The sequence below is a fragment of the Mauremys reevesii genome, linkage group 24 (assembly GCF_016161935.1).
Source record: "Mauremys reevesii isolate NIE-2019 linkage group 24, ASM1616193v1, whole genome shotgun sequence".
Classification (NCBI taxonomy): domain Eukaryota; kingdom Metazoa; phylum Chordata; order Testudines; family Geoemydidae; genus Mauremys; species Mauremys reevesii.
In genome coordinates this window covers 16,201,369-16,225,566 of record NC_052646.1, presented here as the reverse complement: position 1 = coordinate 16,225,566, position 24,198 = coordinate 16,201,369, and the positions used below count along the sequence as shown (strand labels likewise).

General features: G+C 59.0%; 1 protein-coding gene across 2 annotated transcripts; it reads left to right on the top strand.

Moving 5' to 3' along the window:
- The first annotated feature begins 6,898 nt into the window (after nucleotides 1-6,898).
- On the top strand, nucleotides 6,899-22,238 carry ATP4A (ATPase H+/K+ transporting subunit alpha). 2 transcript variants are annotated; one of them, XM_039512809.1, is made up of 21 exons: nucleotides 6,899-7,196; nucleotides 7,996-8,199; nucleotides 8,528-8,641; nucleotides 8,996-9,130; nucleotides 9,402-9,519; nucleotides 10,358-10,626; nucleotides 12,638-12,836; nucleotides 13,307-13,416; nucleotides 14,004-14,138; nucleotides 14,357-14,549; nucleotides 14,939-15,114; nucleotides 15,350-15,486; nucleotides 15,817-15,967; nucleotides 16,257-16,425; nucleotides 16,646-16,800; nucleotides 16,986-17,109; nucleotides 17,660-17,805; nucleotides 19,008-19,141; nucleotides 19,634-19,735; nucleotides 20,226-20,317; nucleotides 21,989-22,238. In XM_039512809.1, exons 2-21 carry the CDS (start codon nucleotides 7,999-8,001, stop codon nucleotides 22,015-22,017), a joined length of 2,889 nt encoding a protein of 962 aa, XP_039368743.1. In that variant the 5' UTR covers nucleotides 6,899-7,196; nucleotides 7,996-7,998; the 3' UTR covers nucleotides 22,018-22,238. The 2 variants fall into 2 exon arrangements, 1 of the variants encoding a protein (XP_039368743.1); XR_005591047.1 differs by lacking the exons at nucleotides 17,660-17,805; nucleotides 21,989-22,238 and having other exon boundaries at nucleotides 20,226-20,263.
- The last annotated feature ends 1,960 nt before the right edge of the window (nucleotides 22,239-24,198 follow it).

The window sequence follows — 24,198 nt, the reverse complement described above, 5'->3', positions numbered from 1 at the left end:
GGCAAGAAAAGCACCAGATTGTGTGTCCCCAGCAGATGGGCTGACACAGCCGGGGAACAAGCCAGAGGAACAGCCATTGTGAGCCCAGGGGTCTGCTATGGAAGGAGGCAGGATACCGGGCTAGATGGGCCCATGGGTCAGATCCGGGGCTGAAGGGACGGGGAGGGAACTGGGCCTGTGGCTCTGTATCACGGATGGGGGTGCAGGAGGGATGCCCGGCCTGCAGGCTGGCCATTGCCTGAGCTTTCCCCGCTGGCCACTCCAAGCTCTCGATAGCCCAGCCAGCAGGAAGTGCTGGGCAAGGGGAGGTGAAATTGTTCTCATTTCTTGGTGTGCTCAAGCCACAGGCAACGGGGAGGGAGCCACAGCATCCCGCAGGATGTGGGTCTTGGTTTTATCTAATCACGTCAGTTTAAACAAACGTGTGCTACTGAACTGGGGTTAAAACCCAGGAGTCCTGGCTTCCAGCCCCCCTCCCCACCCCCACCCCCCCGCTCTAACCACTAGACTCCATTCCTCTCCCAGAGCTGGGGAGAGAACCCAGGAGTCCTGGCTCTGAGCACCCCCGTGCTCTAACCACTAGACCCCACTCCTCTCCCAGAGCTAGGATAGACCCCAGGACTCGTGTGTCAGTGCATGTGTGTGTCAGTGTGTGTACGTGTCAGTGTGTGTGCCAGTGCATGTATGTGTGAGATCGGTATGTGTGTGTCAGCGCATGTGTGTTTCAGTGTGTGTATATGCATCAGTGTGTGTGTGTGTATCAGTGTGTGTCAGTGCATGTGCATGTCAGTGTGTGTGCGTGTGCATGTGTGTGTGTCAGTGCATGTCAGCATGTGTGTGTATCAGTGCATGTCCTTGTGTCAGTGTGTGTGTGTGTCAGTGCGTGTGCGTCACTGTGCATGTGCGTGTGTGTCAGTGCATGTGCATGTGTGTGTCAGTGCGTGTGCATGTGTGTGTCAGTGCGTGTGCATGCCAGTCTGTAAGGAGCCTGCAGCCCATCCCTCCCTCCCCCCTGCCCGCAATCTCCCTGCCTGCCCGATAACCCAGCCGTGATAAGGGTTGGTGGGGGGGGGGGGGAAATTGCTGCACCCGGGACAGTCACACGCAGCTGGGACAAAGCGGCTGTATCAGGCCAAGGGCCCTGCAAGGTCAGATATGGGAACCTGCCGCGGCAGCACCAGCCTGGGCCACAGTGGGGGTAGGAACCACTGGAGAATAAGGACCCCTGGCTTGGGGAGAGGAGTGGGGACTAGTAGTTAGAGCAGGGGGGCAAGGAGCCAGGACTCCTAGGTTGTATCCCAGCTGCCCTTGGGACACTCATTCCCCTTGTCATGCCTCAGTTTCCCCATTTGGACAACACAGGGGTTGTTTTACCAGAGTGAGTCCGGCCCTGCAGTGGAAGGGCTGAGACTTAGCATCGCACCATCCCTGAAGCTGCCCAGACCCAGCACCTCTGCCCCACTCAGCACCAGCGCGACGCCTGCTCCGAGTGTGCCACGGAGGGCTGTGTCCCCTGGGGCTCCTGATCCAGCTCCGGCCGGCCCCCCGAGCTGCCCAGCTGCAGACGACAACACGAAGGAAGCAGAAGGGAAACACCCACCTTGTTTGTGCTGCCCAAGGGAGAGAGAGACCTGTAGGTATATATAGCACAGACTGGTCCCAGCACCCTCTGTGCCAGGCGCTGCCCAGACACAGCGAGAGACAGGCCCTGTCCCAGCTGAGATCAGGGCCCCGTCGTGCCAGGCGCTGCCCATACACAGCGAGAGCCAGGTCCTGCCCCAGCTGAGATCAGGGCCCCGTCGTGCCAGGCGCTGCCCAGACACAGCGAGAGCCAGGCCCTGCCCCAGCTGAGATCAGGGCCCCGTCGTGCCAGGCGCTGCCCAGACACAGCCAGAGCCAGGCCCTGCCCCAGCTGGGATCAGGGCCCCGTCGTGCCAGGCGCTGCCCAGACACAGCGAGAGACAGGCCCTGTCCCAGCTGAGATCAGGGCCCCATCGTGCCAGGCGCTGCCCAGACACACAGCAAGAGACAGGTCCTTCCCAGGTCACATTGTAACTAGACACAGGCAGGATTCGTCTTCCCACTTTGTAGGTGGGGAAACCGAGGCACAGAGCTCTGCAGTGACTTGTCCAAGGTCACCTGGCCAGTCTATGGCAGCCCTGGGCATTGAACCGAGGTCTCCTGAATGCCCATCCTCCACCTGAACCACTAGGCCAGTTCACCTCTGGAGGCGCATTCTGCAGAGGTGCTGGAACTCGGGGTGCTGCTGAAGTGGTTTTCATCACATCAAGGATTTGCAGTTTGGTTCAATGGCTCTCAGCCCCCCTCCCCCCATGCACATTACTCCAGCACCCCTGATATTCTCTGCTGCAGAATCTAATGCTTGTCCCTAACGTCAGCGACCCAGAGAAAACTGACAGGTCAAGTGCGAGCCGGATCCTCCACTGCGTAAAGCAGGAGTAACCCAGTGCTGCCCGTGACCCCAGCTGGCCCACTGGCTCCAGTGGCACCACAGCCCGTTCACCCCCGCTGGGATCTGGCCCATTGACGCCAACAGAGCAACGGCCCATTGACCCAAGCTGGGATCTGGGCCCCTGAGCTCCTGTCACCTGTTCATGACCTGAACTTGACTATGATTTTCAAAACCCCTTAACTCTTATTGATCCCCAGAACTAGCTCCTTCCCCCACGTTCTGTGCTCCACATACAGTGTAGAGAGACTTCTGGCTCCCAGCCCATCCCCCTCTAACCACTCGACCCCACTCCCCTCCCAGAGCCGGGGACAGAACTCAGGAGTCCTGACTCCCAGCCCCCCCTACTCTAACCACTCAACCCCACTCCCCTCCCAGAGCCAGGGATAGAACCCAGGAGTCCTGGCTTCTAGCCCCACCCCCCTCTAACCACTCGACCCCACGCCCCTCCCAGAGCCAGGGATAGAACCCAGGAGTCCTGGCCCCCACTCCCCTCCCACAGCTGGGAAGAGAACCCAGGAGTCCTAGCTCCCAGCTCCCACTGCTGGAGGGCTGTGTCCCTTTCTCCCAAGCCGGGGGTGTCACCTTGCTGGTTCTCACCAGCACCAGGCATGTTGGTTCCCTGGGGGGTCATCCCAAGGTGATCGCAGTGTTTTGTTCTCCACCCGCCGAGGTTATCAGCTCCTGGGCTGTGACTTCAAGGCTCACGCAAAACGGGAGCCCGGCTATGGCACCGCAGCGTCCGCAGTGGGCGGGGAAGGTCCCCGGGGACAGTATAAAAGGCTCCCTGACAGACACGGGTGCTTGCCCGGGCCGGACTGCCAGCACTAGGCGTGCTGCCGCCCCTCTGCCAGCGCGGCCCCCGTCCCCAGTGTGAACCACCTGCCAGGGCGCCCAGAGAGCCAGGATGGGGAAAGCGGTAAGGGCCGGGCTCTGATTCTCTGCCGTGGGAAGGGCCAGACGCCAGGGCGCTGGCTCTCCTTGGGGATAGCTCGATAAATAGAGAATGTGTACGGGGCCAGATAGAGAGATAGATAGAGGGAGTGTCTGGGGCCAGATAGATAGATAGATAGATAGATAGATAGGGTATACGGGGATGGATGGCTAGATGGATGAGTAGATAGAGGGGGAGTATATGGGGATGGATGGGTAGATAGAGGGAGTATATGGGGATGGATGGATGAATAGTTAGATGACTGTGTATGGGGATGGATTGAGGGGGTACGTGGGGATGGGTGGCTAGAGGGTGGATGGGGGGATGGATGGAGGGGGTGTCTGGGGATGGGTGGATATAAGGGGTACATGGGGATGGGTGGCTAGAGGGTGTGTATGGGGATGAGGTGGTACGTGGGGGTGGATGGATACAGGGTGTGTATAGGGGGGATGGATGGAGGGGGTGTCTGGGGATGGGTGGATATAAGGGGTACATGGGGATGGGTGGCTAGAGGGTGTGTATGGGGATGAGGGGGTACGTGGAGATGGGTGGATAGAAGGTGTGTATGGCGGGGGGGAATGGACAGAGGACTTTGAAATCGCACCTGGTTAGTTTCACAGCTGTTTCGTTATTTGACTTTCCAATTGGAGGTGGTCGGGGGTGTAATCGAGTTGGATAAACGGCGCCCCCTAGGGGCCGTGCAAGGAACAATGGCCCAGCTGTGACGCTCCCACGTGGCTGGACATTTCACAGCCAGAGGATCTGCAGCACAGGAACCCATGGACTCCCGCAGGCAGGGCTGGCCCCGATGCCCCAGGCCCAGGGTGGCACCCGGGGGTGCTTTGCTATAGGACCCTGGCTCTGTAGGGGGCGCGCTCCCTTCTGCACCAGCCTTTGATGGCTTAGAGAACAGCCGTCAATGAGAGGAGGAAGTGAACCGCACCACGCCTCCCGTTTGGGCCGTGCTAAGAGCCCCAGCAAACCCCTGGGATGCAGGACCTGAGGAAGAACAAAGGGATGTGAAGTCATCTGAACCAGTGCTATAGGACCCAGGAGTCCTGGCTTCCAGCCCTCTCTGCTGTAACCACTAGACCCCACTCCACTCCCAGACAGGTATTTTGCCACCCCAAGCATGGCAGGCAGGATGCCTTCGGCAGCTTGCCTGCGGGAGGTCCCCAGTCCTGCGGATTCGGCGGCACGCCTGCGGGAGGTCCGCCGAAGCCGTGGGACCAGCGGCCCCTCCGCAGGCATGCCGCCGAAGGCAACCTGCCTGCCGCCCTTGCAGCAACCGGCAGAGCACCCCCCGTGGCTTGCCGCCCCAGGCATGCGCTTGGCGTGCTGGTGCCTGGAGCCGCCCCTGCTCCCAGAGCTGGGGAGAGAACCCAGGAGTCCTGACTCCCAGCCGTCCTGCTCTAACCACTAGACCCCACTCCCCTCCTAGAGCCAGGCATAGAACCCAGGGGCGGCTCAGCTGAATACCCCAGCATCGAGATGCCTTATCACCTACTGGCAGCAGTAGTAGGGCTGTTATCTTGCACAGAGACCCAGCTGGGTCCCTTCAGCACAGCCCTCTACTTGAGCTCAGGGAGCAGCTCCCCCAAAGGCCAACAGCAGTAGGGCTGTTCTCCTCTCCACAGGACCAATACGAGATGTACTCGGTGGAGATGGAGAAGCAGGGCAATGGTGACATGGACGTGAAGATCAAGAAGAAGAAGACGAACAAGGCGGCGAAGAAGAAAGAGAAGCTGGAGAGCATGAAGAAAGAGATGGACGTGGTGAGTGGGGGCAGCCGGACTGGGGTCGCTTGCAAGACTCGGCCGTGGGCCTTGCACAGAGCTCTGTTGCTCAAGCAGCCGGCAGTAGTAGTAGAGCTGTTAGCTTCTGTGGGGAGCTAGCGGCAGCTGTAGACAACCCCTCATCTCAGAGCAATAGGCTCAGGCTCTCGGCAGACCCAGACAGCGTCGCTGTATCTGTCACACTGGGGCAGCTCCCCCATCTCCCAGCGATGAGCTCAGGCTCTCGGCAGACCCAGGCAGCGTCACTGTGTCTGTCATACTAGGGGAAGCTCCCCCTCTCCCAGCGACGAGCTCAGGCGCTTGGCAGACCCAGGCAGCGTCACTGTGTCTGTCACACTGGGGGCAGCTCCCCCCCTCTCCCAGCAACGAGCTCAGGCTCTCGGCAGACCCAGGCAGCGTCGCTGTGTCTGTCACACTGGGGGCAGCTCCCCCCCTCTCCCAGTGACGAGCTCAGGCTCTTGGCAGACCCAGGCAGCGTCACTGGGTCTGTCACACTGGGGGCAGCTCCCCCGTCTCCTAGCGACGAGCTCAGGCTCTCGGCAGACCCAGGCAGCGTCGCTGTGTCTGTCACACTGGGGGCAGCTCCCCCGTCTCCCAGCAACGAGCTCAGGCTCTCAGCAGACCCAGGCAGCATCGCTGTGTCTGTCACATTGGGGGCAGCTCCCCCCTCTCCCAGCGACGAGCTCAGGCTCTCAGCAGACCCAGGCAGCGTCGCTGTGTCTGTCACACTGGGGGCAGCTCCCCCCTCTCCCAGTGACGAACTCAGGCTCTCGGCAGACCCAGGCAGCGTCACTGTGTCTGTCACACTGGGGGCAGCTCCCCCGTCTCCCAGCGACGAGCTCAGGCGCTTGGCAGACCCAGGCAGCGTCACTGTGTCTGTCACACTGGGGGCAGCTCCCCCGTCTCCCAGCGATGAGCTCAGGCTCTCAGCAGACCCAGGCAGCGTCGCTGTGTCTGTCACACTGGGGGCAGCTCCCCCATCTCCCAGCGACGAGCTCAGGCTCTCGGCAGACCCAGGCAGCGTCGCTGTGTCTGTCACACTAGGGACATCTCCCCCCTCTCCCAGCGACGAGCTCAGGCTCTCGGCAGACCCAGGCAGCGTCGCTGTGTCTGTCACATTGGGGGCAGCTCCCCCCTCTCCCAGCGACGAGCTCAGGCTCTCAGCAGACCCAGGCAGCGTCGCTGTGTCTGTCACACTGGGGGCAGCTCCCCCGTCTCCCAGCAACGAGCTCAGGCTCTCGGCAGACCCAGGCAGCGTCACTGTGTCTGTCACACTGGGGGCAGCTCCCCCGTCTCCCAGCGACGAGCTCAGGCTCTCGGCAGACCCAGGCAGCGTCGCTGTGTCTGTCACACTGGGGGCAGCTCCCGCCCCTCCCAGCAACGAGCTCAGGCTCTCAGCAGACCCAGGCAGTGTCACTGCATCAGTCATACTAGGGGAAGCTCCCCCGTCTCCCAGCAACGAGCTCAGGCTCTCGGCAGACCCAGGCAGCGTCACTGTGTCTGTCATACTAGGGGCAGCTCCCCCGTCTCCTAGCAACGAGCTCAGGCTCTCGGCAGACCCAGGCAGCGTCGCTGTGTCTGTCATACTAGGGGAAGCTCCCCCCTCTCCAAGCGACGAGCTCAGGCTCTTGGCAGACCCAGGCAGCGTCACTGGGTCTGTCACACTGGGGGCAGCTCCCCCGTCTCCTAGCAACGAGCTCAGGCTCTCGGCAGACCCAGGCAGCGTCGCTGTGTCTGTCACATTGGGGGCAGCTGCCCCATCTCCCAGCAATGAGCTCAGGCTCACAGGAGACTCAGGCAGCGTCACTGCATCAGTCACACTGGGAGCAGCTCCTCCCCTCCCAGTGATGGGCTCAGGCTCTCAGCAGACCCAGGCAGCATCAGTCACGCTTGGGGCAGCCCGTTCACCCACTCTGGGCTCCCTTCTCTCCTCCAGGACGATCATCAGCTCTCAGTGGAAGACCTGGAGCTGAAGTACCAAACCAACGTGACCAAGGTAAGGCCCCCCGAGATGGAGGCCGGGTAGGTCTGTGCCTCTCAACCCAGCTCCGGGTGCCGTTTACTGCTCCACTACATCCCAGGGGCTAGAGTACAGCCCACCATCTCTGGCAGTGCCCCCCACCCACCCAAAGGTGACCATGCCCTCTACATGGTAGCCCATCCCCACTGGGCTTTGGGAGCCACTTCTTTTTGGGCCGGGGGCTCCTCCTTCAATCCCCCATGTATTCAAACAGTCTCTGACCTGTCCCCAGGGCTGTGAGTTTCCTCTAAGCAGTGCCCCAGACAGGTTTGGAGGGCATCTCCAGAGCTGTGAGCTTCCTGAGGGCAGTGCCCCCGTTGTGGTGAGAGGGACACCAGCCAAGGGGAGGAAGGATGCCATAAATAGCGCTGTTTTCCGCCCTTGCTGAGCAATCAGCTCAGGCTCTCTGCAAACTCAGGCAGGCATCAGGCACATTTCAGAACTTTTCTCCCCCACCACAAGAGCTAGAACCTGGCTTAACTTTTTTTTTTAATGAAAGCTGAGATCCTGCAGCATTCACCTGACTCCAGGAGCTGGGGCCTTGGGTGTCCATCCGGCCCTGGGTGCATGTGGATCTTTGGAGAGGAAACTGAGGAAGCTACATACAGCAAAGTGGGTGGACAAAGGCGATTCTGAAAAGCCTAGATACACTCAGCCCCTCACCTTTATTGAAGCCCCACCCCCCAATAGCTCCGCCCCTATATTATAGCCACGCCTCCACATAGCATAGGGGGGCCTCCACCTAACATGGGACACTCTCTCTATCTGCATCCAGGGCATGAACAGCACAGTGGCAGGAGAGATCTTGCTCCGGGATGGCCCCAACGAGCTCAAACCCCCCAAGGGGACCCCTGAATATGTCAAATTCGCCCGCCAGCTGGCCGGGGGGCTGCAGTGCCTGATGTGGGTGGCCGCTGCCATCTGCCTCATAGCCTTCGGCATCCAGTGCGGCCAAGGAGACCTGACCAGCGCGGATAACGTGGGTACCCCGCGGTGGGGGAGGGGTCAGGATGCCTGGGTTCCATCCATGGCTCCGGGAGGGGAGTGGGGTCTAGTGGGTTAGAGCTGTGGGGAGGGGTCAGGACTCCTGGGTTCTATCCCTGAGTCTAGTAAGGGAATGGGGTCTAGTGGTTAAAGTGTGCGGGGAAGGGGCTGGGAGACAGGACTCCTGGGTTCTCTCCCTAGCTCTGGGAGGGGAGTGGGTTGTCCCAGGCTCTCTGCAGACTTGGGCAGCTTGGCAAAGCAGGGGGCACCCTGGGCCAGGGGATGAGCAATAACCTTTCTCCCTATACCCTCTCCTGCGGCAGCTGTACCTGGCTATTGCCCTCATCGCCGTGGTGGTCGTGACCGGCTGCTTTGGCTACTACCAGGAGTTCAAGAGCACCAACATCATCGCCAGCTTCAAGAATCTCGTGCCACAGGTGAGGACTAGGGTGGGAGAGGAAGCCAGGCCATGGATACCCCAGTCATTGTACTGGGAGGGGGGGGTCTAGTGGTTAGAGTGGGGGAGGGGCTGGAAGCCAGGACTCCTGGGTTCTATACCTAGCTCTGAGAGGGGAGTGCTTAAAGCAGAGCCATACCTATGTGCTGCTGTTCCCCAGCTGCCCCACCCCAGATGCATCTCAGCACTGGGAAAGTTGTCACTGTGCGGTGTTATGTGCAGCTGTGCCCCACCCCAGAGGTGGTTGCATCTCAGCACCGGGTGAGCCATCCTGTGCGGTGTCCCCATGTGGCCATAGCTCCAAGGTTAACACTGGCTCTTCTCACTCTCCTAGCAAGCCACAGTGATTCGGGACGGGGACAAATTCCAGATCAACGCTAACCAGCTGGTGGTGGGTGACCTGGTGGAGATCAAGGGCGGGGACAGGGTCCCGGCCGACATCCGGATCATCACGGCACAGGGCTGCAAGGTGCGGGGGGCTGCGTTACTCGGGATGGGGGAACATAGGGTGCGTGTGTGTGTGTGTGTGTGTGTGTGTGTGTTTTGCTGCCCCCTGGCTGGACGGTGCCTGTCCGTCTGTCCAGCTGATCACTTGGGCACCCATTGATCTAGCCCCCACTCCTGGGCCTGCTCCCTCACCCCCCACCCCACAGCCTCCCATCCATGCCAGAGGCCTCCAAGCCGGGGCGAGGGGGGCGGGGATGCAGGGTGGCACTGACCCACTGGGCTCTCTGTTGCAGGTGGATAACTCGTCTCTGACAGGGGAGTCCGAACCCCAGACCAGAGCCCCCGAGTGCACCCACGAGAGCCCCCTGGAGACCCGGAACATCGCCTTCTTCTCCACCATGTGCCTGGAAGGTACCAGCAGGGAAGGGCCCCATTGGTGCGTGGAGGGGAGACCTGACTGGGAGGTGGCTCAAAAGGGGGCTCTCCCCTGGCCGTCAGGGCTGGCCCCAATGCCCCAGCATGGCGCTAGGGGGCGCTGTGCTGCAGGGGGCAGGGTGGGGGCTCTCCCCTGGCAGTCCGAGCTGGCCTCAATGCCCCAGCATGGCGCTAGGGGACGCTGTGCTGCAGGGAGCAGGGTGGGGGTCTCCCCTGGCAGTCAGGGCTGGCCCCAATGCCCAAGCATGGCGCTAGGGGGCGCTGTGCTGCAGGGGGCAGGGTGGGGGCTCTCCCCTGGCAGTCAGGGCTGGCCCCAATGCCCCTGGGTGGCACTAGGGGACGCTGTGCTGCAGGGGGCAGGGTGGGGGTCTCCCCTGGCCGTCAGGGCTGGTCCCAATGCCCCTGGGTGGCACTAGGGGGCACTGTGCTGCAAGGGGTGGGGTGGAGGCTCTCCCTTGGCAGACAGAGCTGGCCCCATTCATGGGTGGAATGTGGGGTGGCTCAGTGGCGGACACTGTCTCTAAATTCCCTCCTGTGGTTTCAACTGGATACAAGATTCTCCTTCACATCCTGTCCTGAATCATTGTGCCACGTTGCTGTGAGGTTGTTCCCCAGCTGCCACGCCCCAAAGGTGGCTGCATGTCAGCGCCAGGCAAGCCCTCCCCGTGCATTGTTATGTGCAGCTGTTCCCCAGCTGCCCCACCCCAGAGGTGGCTGCATCTCAGCACCGGAGAGCCCTCCCTTGGCTCCTTTGCAGCCGAGGCCACGCTGGTCATCGTGTAGTCATGTCAGCTCCATCTCTCCCCACCCCCAGGCACCGCCACCGGCATCATCGTTAACACCGGAGACCGCACCATCATCGGGCGCATCGCCAGCCTGGCCTCGGGCGTGGAGAACGAGAAGACGCCCATCGCCATCGAAATCGAGCACTTTGTGGATATCATCGCCGGCCTGGCCATCTTCTTCGGGGGCACCTTCTTCGTCGTCGCCATGGTGATCGGCTACCCCTTCCTCAAGGCCATGGTCTTCTTCATGGCCATTGTGGTGGCCTATGTGCCCGAGGGGCTGCTGGCCACTGTCACGGTGAGTCCCCCTTGACCAGCCGTGGTGGGGTCCTGACTCCGAGCCGCTCTCACAAGGGACCCGGTCCAGGTTTTGTGCCAGCTTCACCCTGACTCCAATCCAGTCCCACAAGCGATCCAGTCCGGGTTTTCCTTCAGGTTCATCCTGACTCCACTCCAGTCTCACACTAGATCCCGTCCAGGTTTTATACATAGTTTGCCTCCGATCTCGCTTTGTGCTGGAGCCAGTCCATGTTTTAGGTTGTTTTCACACTGGCGCCAATCCGGCCTCACACCGAATCCAGACCAGATTTAATGCAGTGGTTAGACTGACTTTGAACCAGTTTTGTACTAGATCCAGCCCAGGTTTTGTGCAGCATTTAGGCTGATTCCGATCCAGTCTCAATGTGGATCCAATTCAGGTTTTATGCATTGTTTAGACCTACTCCAATCTGATCTCAGTCTGGATCCAGTCCAGGTTTTCAGTCTCACTCTGGATCCGGTTCAGGTTTTGTAGTGTTTAGACAGATTCCGATCTGCTGTAACACTGGATTCTGTGTTATATACCATGTGGTGTTAGTGAATCCAGTCCAGATTTTATAAATAGTTTGAGTCCAAGATAATTTCAGATCCAGATTCAGAGTCTTTCAGACAGTATTCAGGGACTCCAGTCTGGTCTCACACCAGATCCAGTCCGCATTTTGCAGTATTTGGCCCAACTCCTAATTCAGTTCCACATTAGATCCAGTCTAGATCAGCGTTTCTCAAATGTGGCAACCAGGGGCTTTTCTTGCGGCCACGGCCTCCTGGGCAGTGACTGGGGGGGGTACAAAGCAGAGCCTCTCCCCCAGGGCCACCAGAAGGGATTGGTCCCTTCCCCCTCTGGAGCCACAAACACCGGAGGAGCAGGCTGCCAGTGAGTCCCCACCTGCCCCCCCCCCCATTCCCCTGACTGCCCCTCGCTCCCTGGCCATCTGCCCCATCCCTCCCACTGTCCCCCTTCCCACCTCCCCATCCAGGGCTTAATTAGTCCCCTGGCTTGCCAGGGATGAGTAAATCTGCTGTGAAAATTGATATTAACAAACATACCAATATTACTTTTCGCAGCAGCAGACTTACTTAGCTAGCAAGTCTTTTTTTAAAAGGCAACCAACACCAAAAAAAACAACAAAAGACAAGAATGTGCAAAGCACCTTATTTGTGTTTCTAGTCTGTTTAGGTCCAGTAAAGACTAGAGAACTGGAGATTATTATTGAGTCTGCAAAAAAAATCCTACATAAATAAATTACAATGATTTGGCCGTGTCTATGTGCATATTTAGTTGTTTTTCCTAAAGTTAATTCAGTATTTTAAGACAAATGGTCAGTGCGGCCACACTCTGAGGCCACCAAAGAATTTCTTGTGAGACCCCCTCGTCTAGATTGGGTGCAGCATTCGATCTGGGTTTGCCCCGACTCCATTCCAGGTTTCAGGCTGTTTATAGATGATCTCCAATCCAATCTGAGTTTTCTACAGTGCTCTGATTAGCTCAGATCTAGTCTCTCATTGCACCCAGGGCTGGCTCCAGGCACCAGCTCAGTAAGCAGGTGCTTGGGGCGGCCAAGGGGAAGGGGTGCCACGTTGGGATCTTCGGTGGCGGGTCCCTCTCGGAGGGAAGGACCTGCCACCGAATTGCCGCCGAAGAAGAAAGCAGCGCGGTGGAGCTGCTGCCGATCGCGATTGTGGTGCCTTTTTTTTTGTTTGTTTTTTGCCACTTGGCACGGCAAAAACCCTGGAGCTGGCCCTGATTGCATCTCTTATAGATTTTGCATAATAATGTTTACACTAACTCTGATTCAGTTTCAAATTGTGAATCCAGAATCCAGTCCAGATTGTGTGCAGTGTTTAGACTGATTGTGATCCAGTTTCACACTAGATTCAATCCAGATTTTGTGCAACATTCCTACTGACTAATCTGGTCTCACACTGGATATACTTTGCTGTTTATGCTGACTCTGATCTTTCTTCCTTTCCCTCCCTCCCTCCCCTGGCAGGTCTGTCTCTCACTCACAGCCAAGCGTCTGGCTCGAAAGAACTGCGTGGTGAAGAATCTAGAGGCAGTGGAAACTCTGGGCTCCACCTCTGTCATCTGCTCTGACAAAACGGGTACCCTGACCCAGAACCGCATGACTGTCTCCCATCTCTGGTTTGACAACCAGATTCACACGGCTGACACCACAGAGGACCAGTCAGGTATGGGACTCTGTTCAACCAGCTGCTACCATCCTGAGGTGGCTGCATCTCAGTGCCAAATGAGCTGTCCCTATCCGGTGTTATGTGTGGTGGTTCCCCAACTGTCCCACCCCAGAGATGGCTGCATCTCGGCACCAGGCAGGCTTTCCCCATACCACATTATGTGCGGCTGTTCCCCAGCTGCCCCGCCCCAGAGGTGACTGCATCTCAGCGCCGGGAGAGCCATCCATGTCCGGTGTTATGTGTGGTGGTTCCACAGCTGCCCCACCCCAGAGGTGACTGCATCTCAGTGCCAGGCGAGCCGTCCCTGTCCGGTGTTGTGCGGTGGTTCCCCAGCTGTCCCTCCCCAGAGGGGGCTGCATCTCAGCACCCAGCAAGTTGTCCCTGCTTCTCTAGTGCTTTAGGACATTTCAGGTTGGAAGTGGGAGAGGGAATTCCTCAGCTGTTATATCAATCTCTCTCTCGTTCAGGGCAAAGCTTCGATCAGTCATCAGAGACATGGCGAGCTCTGTGCAAAATCGTGTCTCTCTGCAATCGAGCCTTTTTCAAATCAGGCCAGGACAACGTGCCGGTGCCCAAGGTACGGCCAAGTATGCAGGAGAGACGAGACGGGCAATATAGACAGCTTGAGCACATATCATTTAATGGGGACTTAGATCTGACATACAAAATGGGCTCCGCAGGGGGCGCTCTCCCCTGGTGGGTGCTGTGCTGCAGGGAGGCGCAGGGAGGAGGGGGCTCAGCAGGGGGCGCTCTCATGCTGGTCATTAAAAGATCTCATGACTCCAGGCTCCAGAATCAGGGTGTTTCTCTCTTGCTGCTCCAGCTCAGGATAATTCCACTGTGCCTCCGACATGCGCTTTCATTTAGATGTGGCATTATTTTCCCTGCCATAACTGTTCAGTAGTGTCTCTGTGCAGCTGTTCCCAAACTGCCCCGCCCCAGAGGTGGTTGCATCTGAGCGCTGGGAGAGTCATCCCCCTGTGGTGTTATGTGCGGCTGTTCCCCAGCTGCCCCACCCCAGAGGTGGCTGCATCTGAGCGCTGGGAGAGTCATCCCCCTGTGGTGTTATGTACGACTGTTCCCCAGCTGCCCCACCCCAGAGGTGGCTGCATCTCAGCACTGCTTGGGAGTCCAGATTCCACTCACCTGTTCTCTCTTCTCCAGAGGATCGTGATTGGCGACGCCTCAGAGACGGCGCTGTTGAAGTTCTCCGAGATCACGCTGGGGAACGTCATGGAGTACCGGGAGCGCTACAAGAAAGCCTGTGAAATCCCCTTCAACTCCACCAACAAATTCCAGGTCAGCAGGGGTTTGCGTCCTGGCCCTGCAAGGCCTTCAGCTCCAGTTAGGAGGATAAGAACCTTCTACTGCTACCAGTTCATGTAGTGACTCCCAGAGAGGGAAACAGGACCCAGGTGTCCTGACTCCAAGGCCCCTGCTCTAACCACTAGGCCCCCTTCCCCTCCCAGAGCTGGGGATAGAACCCAGGAGTCCTGACCCTCCTGCTCTCCGCACAGCTGTCCATCCATGAGCTGGAGGACCCCCGGGACCCCCGGTACCTGCTGGTGATGAAGGGAGCCCCGGAGCGGATCCTGGAGCGTTGCGCCACCATCATGATCAAGGGGCAGGAACTGCCCCTGGACGAGCAGTGGAAGGAGGCGTTCCAGACAGCGTACATGGACCTGGGGGGCCTGGGGGAGCGTGTGCTGGGTAAGGGGGCGTGGAAGGGGGCTGGGGGAGGGTGTGCTGGGTAAGGGGGCGTGGAGGGGAACTGGGGGAGGGCACGTGGGGTAAGTGGGTGTGGAGGGTGGCTGGGGGAGGGCGTGCTGGGTTAGGGGTGGGGGGCACGGATTGGGGGGGCCTTAGGAAGCAGGAGGTGCCCTGGGTGTGGAGCGCATGGGATTGAGGTGGGGGGGGTCTCATGGGGCCAAGGCAGGGGGCCCCCCAAGGTGTGGGGGGAAGAGGGGGCTGATTAAGGAGGGAATTCCCAGGCCTAAGTGGGATGGGGGATCCCCAAGCATGAGGCACATGGGACTGGGGTGCTGGGGGGGCCCCAGTGCCCCACCCCTCATGGGCCCTGGCCGCACTGTTCCCCGCAGGGTTCTGCCACCTGTACCTGGACCCAGGGCAGTTCCCACGCGGCTTCGCCTTCGACACGGAGGACATGAACTTCCCCACCAGCGGGCTCTGCTTCGCCGGCCTCATCTCCATGATCGACCCGCCCCGCGCCACCGTGCCTGACGCCGTCATGAAGTGCCGCACGGCCGGCATCCGGGTATGGCGCCACTGCCCCAGGGAAGCTCACAGCTCCAGCGTCCCCTCCCCCACCCTGGCTGGGGCACTGCCCCAGGGAAGCTCACAGCTCCACAGTCCCCTCCCCCAGCCCCGCTAGGACACTGCCCCGGGGAAGCTCACAGTTCCACAGTCCCCTCCCCCACCCTGCCTGGGGCACTGCCCCGGGGAAGTTCACGCTGCCCCCTAGAGCGCTGATGCCCTGCCTCCACCTCTAGGTTATCATGGTGACTGGAGACCACCCCATCACGGCCAAGGCGATTGCGGCCAGCGTGGGCATCATCTCAGAGGGCAGCGAGACGGTGGAGGACATCGCCGCCAGGATGCGCATCCCCGTGGAGCAGGTCAACAAGCGGTGAGAGCCCTGCCCAAAGCCGGGAGAGAACCCAGGCATCCTGGCTCCCAGCCCCCCCTGCTTTAACCAACCAGGCCCTACTCTCATCCCAGAGCTGGGGAGAGAACCCAGGAGTCCTGGCTCCCAGGCCCCCCCTGCTCTAACCACTAGACCCCACTCCCCTCCCAGAGCCAGTGATAGAACCCAGGAGTCCTGCAGGGTGGCTCAGCAGAGGGTGTTGTGTGGGGTTTCTCAGCAGGGGACTGTGCTGCAGGGGGTGCTGTGTGGGCGGCTCGCCAGGGGTCACTGTGTGGGGTGGCTCAGCAACGGGCGCTCTCTCTCCCACGCCAGGGAGGCCCGGGCCTGTGTGGTGAACGGGGGGCAGCTGAAGGACATGGAGACCGAGGAGCTGGTCGAGATCCTGAAGATGCATCCCGAGATGGTCTTCGCCCGGACCTCCCCCCAGCAGAAACTGATCATCGTAGAGAGCTGCCAGAAACTGGTGAGGCACCCAGGAGCGAACCCACCCGCTCCCTCTGCCCATTGCCCTGCGCTCAGACCCGCGTTTCTGGCTTTCATGTTTGTTCATTCGTTCTTTTTCATTTTCTTTCATATTCTTTGCTTTCTTTGGCTTTCACATATTTTCTTTATTGTTCTTCATTTTATTTTGTTGTTATGGCTCTTTTCCTTTCTTTCTTTCTTTCTTTCTTTCTTTCTCACCATCCCACAATGTTCTCCCTCCCTTCCACCTTGTCCCCCACCCCCATGACCTGCCTGTCTCCCCTCCACAGGGTGCCATTGTGGCCGTGACAGGCGACGGGGTGAACGATTCCCCGGCTCTGAAGAAGGCTGATATTGGGGTGGCCATGGGCATCGCTGGCTCTGATGCGGCCAAGAACGCGGCCGACATGATCCTGCTGGATGACAATTTTGCTTCCATCGTTACCGGCGTGGAGCAAGGTGCCCATGGAGCAGGGGGCTTAGACCCAAATAGGCCAGCCAGCAGGGGGGCGCTCTCCCCAGGGTGTGGGGGGCACTGACAATGGCGCTGGGACCTCGAGAGGGGCTGGGAGCATCTCCCAAACAGGGGGTCTCTCCCCAGGACAGGGGCAGAGGGTACCGGAGGGAGGTTCGGACGTCTCCCCAGCAGGGGATGCTCTGACAGCTATGTCCTGTTCAGGCCGCCTGATTTTTGACAACCTGAAAAAATCCATCGCGTACACCCTGACCAAGAACATCCCGGAGCTGACCCCGTATCTGATCTACATCACGGTCAGCGTCCCCCTGCCCCTGGGCTGCATCACCATCCTCTTCATCGAGCTTTGCACTGACATTGTGAGTATGGGCGCTGGGCTGCAGGCAGCCGGGTGTGGGATCTCCCCTGGCGGTCAGGGCTGGCCCTGATGCCCCAACACGGCACTAGGGGGGTGCTTTGATGCAGGCAGGTGGGTGGGGGCGCTCTCCCGGACACCTGCGTTCCTCAGCTCAGCCCCGCGAGTCTCTCTCTTTCCCCCTGCTAGTTCCCCTCGGTGTCCCTGGCCTATGAGAAAGCCGAAAGCGACATCATGCACCTGAAGCCCCGGAACCCCCGACGCGACCGGCTGGTGAACGAAGCCCTGGCTGTGTACTCCTACTTCCAGATCGGTGCGTCCCCCGCAGAACACCTGGGTTGTCTCCCCAGCACCGGGATGGGAGTGGGGCCTAATGGGTTAGAGCAGAGGGGGCTGGGAGTCAGGACTCCTGGGTTCTATCCCCAGCTCTGGGAGGGGAGTGGGGCCTAGTGGTTAGTGTGGGGGAGCTGGAGGATCCAGTTTGAATCCTCTGTCCCCCCTTTTTCATAGCTCACCATTAACCTCTTGTTCTGGTGGCTTCCCTGCATTAATTAACCCTCTTTGAGGGATTGACATTGGGTCAGATTTGGGGGGCAAGGGGTGGCTCTGACAGATGGGAGGCGGGGCTGGACCTCAGGGGCGGAGCCAAATAGTTCATCCCGCCTTCCCATTAGAACTCATGGGTGGAGCCAAACCCCTCTGGCCCTGCCTCCCCCATAGAAAAGGTGGGTGGAGCCAAGCACAGCTGGCCCTGCCTCCCCATCCCTCCCAGTTGGGAGCCAGCAGGGGGCAGCACCAAGTCCCCAGGGTGCCGGGGGCATCCCACCCTCATGGCTTTTCCTCCCCTCCCCCCGCCTGCCCAGGGGCCATCCAGTCCTTCGCTGGCTTCACGGACTACTTCACGGCCATGGCCCAGGAGGGCTGGTTCCCCCTGCTCTGCGTGGGGCTGCGGGCCCAGTGGGAGAACGACCACCTCCAGGACCTGCAGGACAGCTACGGGCAGGAGTGGGTGAGTGATGGGCCATCCGAGATAACAGCTGCTGCAGGCTAATGAAGCAACTAGAGCCACCTAGAGGATAATAGCCATACTGCTGCTGTTGGGGAATGGAGCGACTCCAGTAGCCCCACCTAGAGGATAACAGCCATACTGCTGCTGTTGGGGAATGGAGCAACTCCAGTAGCCCCAACTAGAGGATAACAGCCGTACTGCTGCTGTTGGGGAATGACACAACTCCAGCAGCCCCACCTAGAGGATAACAGCCGTACTGCTGCTATTGGGGGAATGGAGCGACTCCAGTAGCCCCAACTAGAGGATAACAGCCGTACTGCTGCTGTTGGAGAATGACGCGACTCCAGTAGCCCCACCTAGAGGATAACAGCCATACTGCTGCTGTTGGGGAATGGAGCGACTCCAGTAGCCCCAACTAGAGGATAACAGCTGTACTGCTGCTGTTGGGGAATGGAGCGACTCCAGTAGCCCCAACTAGAGGATAACAGCCATACTGCTGCTGTTGGGGAATGGAGCCACTCCAGCAGCCCCACCTAGAGGATAACAGCCATACTGCTGCTATTGGGGAATGGAGCGACTCCAGCAGCCCCACCTAGAGGATAACAGCCATACTGCTGCTGTTGGAGAATGACGCAACTCCAGTAGCCCCACCTAGAGGATAACAGCCATACTGCTGCTGTTGGGGAATGGAGCGACTCCAGCAGCCCCACCTAGAGGATAACAGCCATACTGCTGCTATTGGGGAATGGAGCGACTCCAGCAGCCCCACCTAGAGGATAACAGCCATACTGCTGCTGTTGGGGAATGGAGCGACTCCAGCAACCCCACCTAGAGGATAACAGCCATACTGCTGCTGCCAGTCTACTGGAGAGAGTTCTGTCAACTTTAGCTCCAGTGGTAGAGGTCTGGACTGTGAATCTGAGTGTGTGGGGGTCCAGCCCCTCACCCCAGGGTGGGAAGGTTGGCAGCAAGGCCTGGGATACCAGGGTGTGTCCTTCTTGAATGTCAGTGTACGGGCAGGAGACTGGCTGGCTCAGGGGAATGGGACTCAGCCGTTCCCTTCTAGGGGGAGCCGGCTCCAATCTGGCCCCAGGGCCCGGGGGACTGGCTGGCTCAGGGGATTGGGGAATGGGACACGGGGTCTTTCCCCACGTGGCTGGTGCTGGAGGCTGACTCTGACTGGTCGCTGTCCCCACTCTCAGACGTTTGGGCAGCGCCTGTACCAGGAATACACCTGCTACACCGTCTTCTTCATCAGCATCGAGATGTGTCAGATCTCGGACGTCCTCATCCGCAAGACTCGCCGCCTCTCCGTGTTCCAGCAGGGCTTCTTCAGGTGAGCAAGGAGCCCGCAGGCCACTGGGGAGAGACCCCAGGAGTCCGGGCGACCCGTTGGTCTGCGTCCTTTCCCCAGCTGCCTCCCCTCCCCCAGAGTCAGCTGCATCTCAGCGCCCAGCAAGCCATCCCCAGGTGGTGTCATTGTGCGGCTGTTCCCCAGCTGCCCCACCCCAGAGGTGGCTGCATCTCAGCACCGGATGAGCCATCTCGATGCAGGGTTATGTGCAGTTGTTCCCCCGCTGCCCCACCCCAGAATCAGCTGCATATCAGCACTGGGTGACCCATCCCCGTGTGCAGCTGTTCCCTAGATGCAGTGCCCCAGAGATGGCTGCATCTCAGCGCCCAGCAAGTCATTCACAAGCATCCTCCCAGGACAGTACAAGATGGGGGTTTGGTCTCGGGTGTCCCTGTATCACTGGCAGCTGCATGGAGAGCGTGTTAGCCAGGGGCGGCTGCCATTCCCCGAGCTCACGGTCTGCTTCTCTGGCAGGAATAAAATCCTGGTGATCGCCATCGTGTTCCAGCTCTGCCTGGGCTGCTTCCTGTGCTACTGCCCCGGCATGCCCAACATCTTCAACTTCATGCCCATACGGTGAGAGCTGGGGAGTGCCCTGCTGGTTCAGCCCACCAGGGCACTAGGGGACGCTGTGCTGCAAGGGGAGAGGTGGGGGCTCCCCTGGCAGTCAGGGCCGGATCTGATTCCCCCAGCACAGCACTAGGGGGTGCTCTGATGCAGAGTGGGGGCCCTCCCCTGACAGTCCAGGCTGGCCCTGATTCCCCAGCGCAGCACTAGGGGGCGCTGTGCTGCAGGGGGCGGGACGGGGGCTCTCCCCAGGCTCTCTGGGCTGGCCCCGATGCCCCAGGTGGTGCTAGGGGGCGCTGTGCTGCAGGGGGAAGGATGGGGGCTCTCCCCTGGCAGTCAGGGCCGGCCCCGACGCTCCTGGAGGGCCCTGAGCCGCTCCTGAATCCAGGGTTGGTTCTTCAACCTGGCCTAGTGATGGCTAAAGGCTCAGTGCTCTGGCTGAGCGGGTGCTGCCGTCTCATTCTCCGTGGCTAAAGTCTCTCTCCCGGCTCCTTTCCAGATTCCAGTGGTGGCTGGTGCCGTTACCTTACGGCATCCTCATCTTCGTCTATGATGAAATTCGAAAGCTGGGAGTCCGCAGGCACCCTGGAAGTGAGTAACCGAGAGATCACGCGAGCAGCTGTTCCCCAGCTGCCCCGCCCCAGAGGTGGCTGCAGTTCAGTGCCGGGCGAGCCATCCCCATGCGGCGTTATGTGCGGCTGTTCCCCAGCTGCCCCACCCCAGAGGTGGCTGCAGTTCAGTGCAGGGCGAGCCATCCCCATGCAGCGTTATGTGCGGCTGTTCCCCAGCTGCCCCACCCCAGAGGTGGCTGCATCTCTGCACCGGACGAATATAACCTATCAGGGTAGAACTCAGACTAATGAGCCGTAGTGTCACCCCTACCCTGCAACCCTGGGTGCCTTTAATGCCTTGCCGAAGTAGCTCCCAGCTGGGCCGTCACAAACAGGCTAACAGGTTGGGGGGTGTGTGTGTGTGTGTGTGTGTGTGTGAGCAGCCTGCCAGCCACCCCCGGCTCTCCCCAGCCTGGGTTATAGTGGGGTGACCCCTACACACTCCCACTCTTAGATTCCTCCCCCAGAAACTGCCCTGCCTAGTCCACTCCTCAACAGTACAAACTCTTTAAGTCCGTTATTCCTTTAAGACAGTGGTTTTCAACCCATGGGCCGCACACCCCCGGGAGTCCACAGACTGCGTCTAAGATTTCCAAAGGGGTCCACACCTCCATTTAAAAGGGATTCTTCAAATGGAAAAAGGTTGAATAACCCCCTGCTTTAAGGGACCCGCCTGCCGGCTTCTTTCCCGCAGTTATTCAAACCCTTCCGTTTAAACTAGGGGGATTAGCTACACCGCGAAAACCAGCCAATTCAGGAGCCGGGGAGACCGCTTTTAAGTGAGGCCACGTTAACAGGGCATAAAAATGAGAAACGGCCCTCAGGAAAACAGAGACGCGGTTTCCGAAGGCCGAACCCAACACACGATAGCAGAGTCGTTGACGATAGTGCTGCAGATTCAATCACGCCGTGTTTTAATAGCATGTGCTGCAGACAGCCGCAGGAGACACATGAAAGAGCCACTCGTGTGGCGTCTGGGGCTCTCTGCCCGGCAGATTGCTGACCAGCTCTCAGACCGGGACACCCCCCCCCACCCCGAGTCCAGAGCCGATTTCCTGTGTCTCTCCTGGGGCAGTGAGGGCAGGGCGAGGGAGGGGGTGCCCTGGGGCGGCTCCCCCTTCGTTTTATAGGCCGGTCCCCGCATGGCAAAGCAGTTTCAATAGGAGCCACCTCCCACTGTCCTAAGAACCAGGTAAAGGCCCCTAAGCCTTGGTTGCAGCAGGCTCGGGCGGCTGGTTGGCCTTTGTCACTGAGGACCTGATTTGGCAGCTCCCCGGGTTTCTCTGAAAAACACCATTTTAGTCAACAGCTCGGCTTGCGTTTCTAACGTCACCTCTGGCGCTGCGCCTCTGGGCCGTCTGCCACCGTGTTATTGCCCAGCGAAGCCGGAGTTTTTCATGAGGCCTTGTACAAAGTCGTACAATAGTGTGTTGGTTGAGGCATATTCTGGCACAGTGAGTCATCCCAGTCTGGTGTCAGGTGCGGCTGTTCACCGGCTGTCCCACCCCAGAGGTGGCTGCATCTCAGGTGCGGCTGTTCACCGGCTGTCCCACCCCAGAGGTGGCTGCATCGCTGCCCCGGTGACGTGCTCGAACGCTGGGATCCTCCACAGCTCCAGCAATCTCACCGTGTTATTCATTCTTTTCCACAGGCTGGTGGGACAAAGAACTTTACTACTAAAGGCAAAGCTCTGCCCCGCGGCTGCCGCTGCCCCTCGGCCTCCTGCAGCACCTCAGGCCTCACACCCACCCCCTCAGTGCAGCAAAAGAGATACAGACGCCCCCGCCGTGCTCCCAGTCCCTGCTTCCCCAGCCTGGAAACTACTGGAGAATGCAACGCCTCAGCCAGCCCCCTCGGGCCAGGGGCACCAGCCATGGAGGGAACAAGACTGGCCCACTAGCTACTCCTTGCTGGCTCTCTTTGTATAGATGGCAGCAGGACTCCTGGGTTCTACCTCTGGCTCTGGGAGGGGAGTGGTGTCTAGTGGTTAGAGCCAGGAGGCTGGGAGCCAGGATTCCTGGTTCTATCCCCCGCTGTGGGAGGGAAGTGGGGTTGAAGGGCTAGAGTGGGGGTTGGAGGCAGGACTCCTGGGTTCTCTCCCTGGCTGTGGGAAGGGAGTGGTGTCTAGTGGTTAGAGCAGGGGGGGGCTAGGAGGCAAGACTCCTGGGTTCTAGCCATATCACTGTTTCCCATTGGTCAGGCACTGCTCACCCCTCCCCTTGCTGGGGTGGGGGAGCATTAGCAGATGCCCGGTTCCCATGGCAGGCGTGGCTAGGTAGCGGTGGCTTTCAGCCGGCCCATCTCTGCAGCGAGAGGACACAGGGAGCCGGACAGACATCAACCAATCGGCTTCAATTCCCAGCTCTCCCCCACACCCTGGGACGCCTCCCTTGTTTGCATCACACGGACCCAGGACAAGAAAATACTCCATGAGGGGCTGACAGACCAGCGTCCTGCCTCCCTGTGTTCCCGGGGGAGCCGGCCCCAGGGGGGTTCAGTGGGGTTCCATTGTCCCCCTACATGGGATGGCAGCTTGGAGGACAAGCAAGAGGAGAGTGGGGGACGGAGCTGAACTGCAGCCCTCCCCCACCCCGCCACTCTGAGCATCTGCCCATCTAGCCTGGTATCCCATCACCAGCACCTGTCACCTAGCTAGCCTGGGATCCTACTCCCTTCTTGCTCCCCCAGATCAGACCCATGGGCCCATCTAGCCCCGTATCCCGCCTCCACCCTGACTCAGACCCCTTGCCCCCACTCCTCCTCACTGATCTGTGCTGGATTCCTCGGGGGAAGGAGCACAGCTCCAACAATGCACCTGGCTGCCCCATGGCAGGGGCCTTGATTCCAACCTGACCCTGAGGTGGGGCTCACCCCTCCCAAAAGCTAGGGCCCCCTGTCCACCCAGCTACTCCCAGCAGGGACACCCCCCCCACACACACACCACACCATCAGTGACCACAGGGGCAGGTTGGACTGCTCCACGGATATAAAAATCAACTGTTTATTTGTAATGATTAACTAATAATATCCAGTGGTTAATTTAATTTAAATGGGATTTTTCTGACGGACGACAAATCCAGTTTTCTTTTTAAAAAAACAAACCGATTTGAGATCCCGACCGCCTCCGATCACCGCCACTCAAATAGCAGCGCAGCCGTCCACCAACATTTTACAGAAAGCGAAGCCACCGAGCAGCTGGAAATCGCCAGCACCAGAGTTCACTAAAGGGTTAACCCCACTTTCAACAGCAGCTGCAGAGAGAAAAGGTTCTTTCCTTCCAGCTGTATCCAGCTTCGGCAAAGCAAAGTTAGGAAAGCGACTGAGAGTTGACCGAGCAGAAAAGCTTCTTCTCTTCCAATGTATGAACAAAAACTAAGCACAAAATCTGCTAGGGCAAAAATCTTGAAGTAATTGGTTTCGGTCACCAAATCCTTCAACCCACTAACCCCAGGTAACCTTTCCTTTCTCTGATCAATTAGTTTTAAATGCAAACTCTGTTTTGATAAACATACTTGTCCTTCTAATGGCTCCAGCATAGTGAAAGTCATTTTATTTAACTAATAAAAACAATTTTAAAAGCCTGGGTTTGTGCCTTTTTAAACACATTCCCGTTTTTTAAAAGCAAACCATCTTTTTCAGTCCTCTTACGTATGCATCACAGTCAAGGTCATTCTACTGAACCAATAAAAACCATTTTTAAATTAATCCCATTTTAAACACAAGCCATATTTTGATAAACTTTTTCTTCTGATCAAAATATGGTTTGCTTTTAAAAGGGGGGATTCGTTTAAAAAAGGCACAAAACCTGCCTTTTAAAATGGTTTTTATTAGTTAAACAAAATGAGCTTAAAGACGACAAAG

What these genes read in the sequence shown, in the direction of transcription:
- ATP4A (XM_039512809.1), top strand. Translation starts at nt 7,999, where the DNA reads ATGAACAGCACAGTGGCAGGAGAGATCTTGCTCCGGGATGGCCCCAAC. An exon ending in TTCCAGCAGGGCTTCTTCAG is followed by an intron (nt 19,142 to 19,633) that starts GTGAGCAAGGAG and finishes CTTCTCTGGCAG; the next exon opens with GAATAAAATCCTGGTGATCG. An exon ending in AGTCCGCAGGCACCCTGGAA is followed by an intron (nt 20,318 to 21,988) that starts GTGAGTAACCGA and finishes TCTTTTCCACAG; the next exon opens with GCTGGTGGGACAAAGAACTT.